An 819-nucleotide genomic window follows, 5' to 3' on the forward strand; every position below is an offset into this window, starting at 1 on the left:
TGGGGAGGGGGGATGTTGTGGGGAGGGGGGATGTTGTGGGGAGGGGGTGTTATGGTGAGAGGGGGCGTTATGGGGGCTGATTCCAGTCGGTCTCAGTGCCTGTTTCAGTCCAGTGGAAGCACTTTCACTTTCTCTTTCCCTCCGCCTGCCATCTCCGCGGCGCTGAGCGGCTGCCGGAGGCCGAGGCCTGCTGCTGCTGCTACTCGTCCATCGGGCCTCGGGCCTCTCGCTCACCTGGTCCCCGGTCCCCAGGCACTTGAATCCCGCCCTGACCAGCTCCCAGTGCACGAAGCAGACTAAGGCGTCCTGAGGAGAAGACAGATCCTGAGCCACCGAGTGATACAGCAGCTCCAGGCCCGCCATGCTACAGGACCGGGGGACGAGCCTGGCGGGAGCGCGCGGGAAGCGGGGACGAGTCTGTCGGGCGCGTGCCGTGGTCCACAGAGCGGTCACCATAGCAACCAACGGCCTCAACCCCCAAATAGACAGAGAGGGAGAGAGAGAGAGACAATAGAAAACAAATCACCAAAGTTAAAAATATTATTCACTTTGAACACTCTGAGATTATCAAGAATGCAAAATTATAGTTTAAAAGTAATTTTAATCTTTGTTTATTTAATGTTGGTTTCGTTATCTTGTGGAATTTGGCATTTGTGCTCTAGTCAAAAGCAAAGTTGAAGTGGCCCCCAATTAATCAGACAGAAATAATGGAAGAATTAGCAAGAATACAACTTCTTTACAAGGTTGGTATCAGAACTGAGAGTTATCTCATTTATCATGAAAGGTGGGCCTTTTAAGTAAAATGCTAAATTGTAAAAG

At 51.4% G+C, this 819-nt stretch overlaps 1 protein-coding gene across 1 annotated transcript in view; it reads right to left on the bottom strand.

Annotated features, from left to right (window-relative positions):
* psmf1 (proteasome inhibitor subunit 1) overlaps window positions 1–400 on the bottom strand; it is a 65,064-nt gene extending 64,664 nt beyond the window's left edge. Inside the window, exon 1 of the mRNA XM_043710888.1 lies at window positions 235–400. Coding sequence (XP_043566823.1) covers window positions 235–363 — 129 coding nt within the window. The 5' untranslated portion in view covers window positions 364–400. The remainder of the gene's footprint in view (window positions 1–234) is intronic.
* Window positions 401–819: the final 419 nt, after the last annotated feature.

This window comes from Chiloscyllium plagiosum, chromosome 20 (assembly GCF_004010195.1).
Source record: "Chiloscyllium plagiosum isolate BGI_BamShark_2017 chromosome 20, ASM401019v2, whole genome shotgun sequence".
NCBI classification, from domain to species: domain Eukaryota; kingdom Metazoa; phylum Chordata; class Chondrichthyes; order Orectolobiformes; family Hemiscylliidae; genus Chiloscyllium; species Chiloscyllium plagiosum.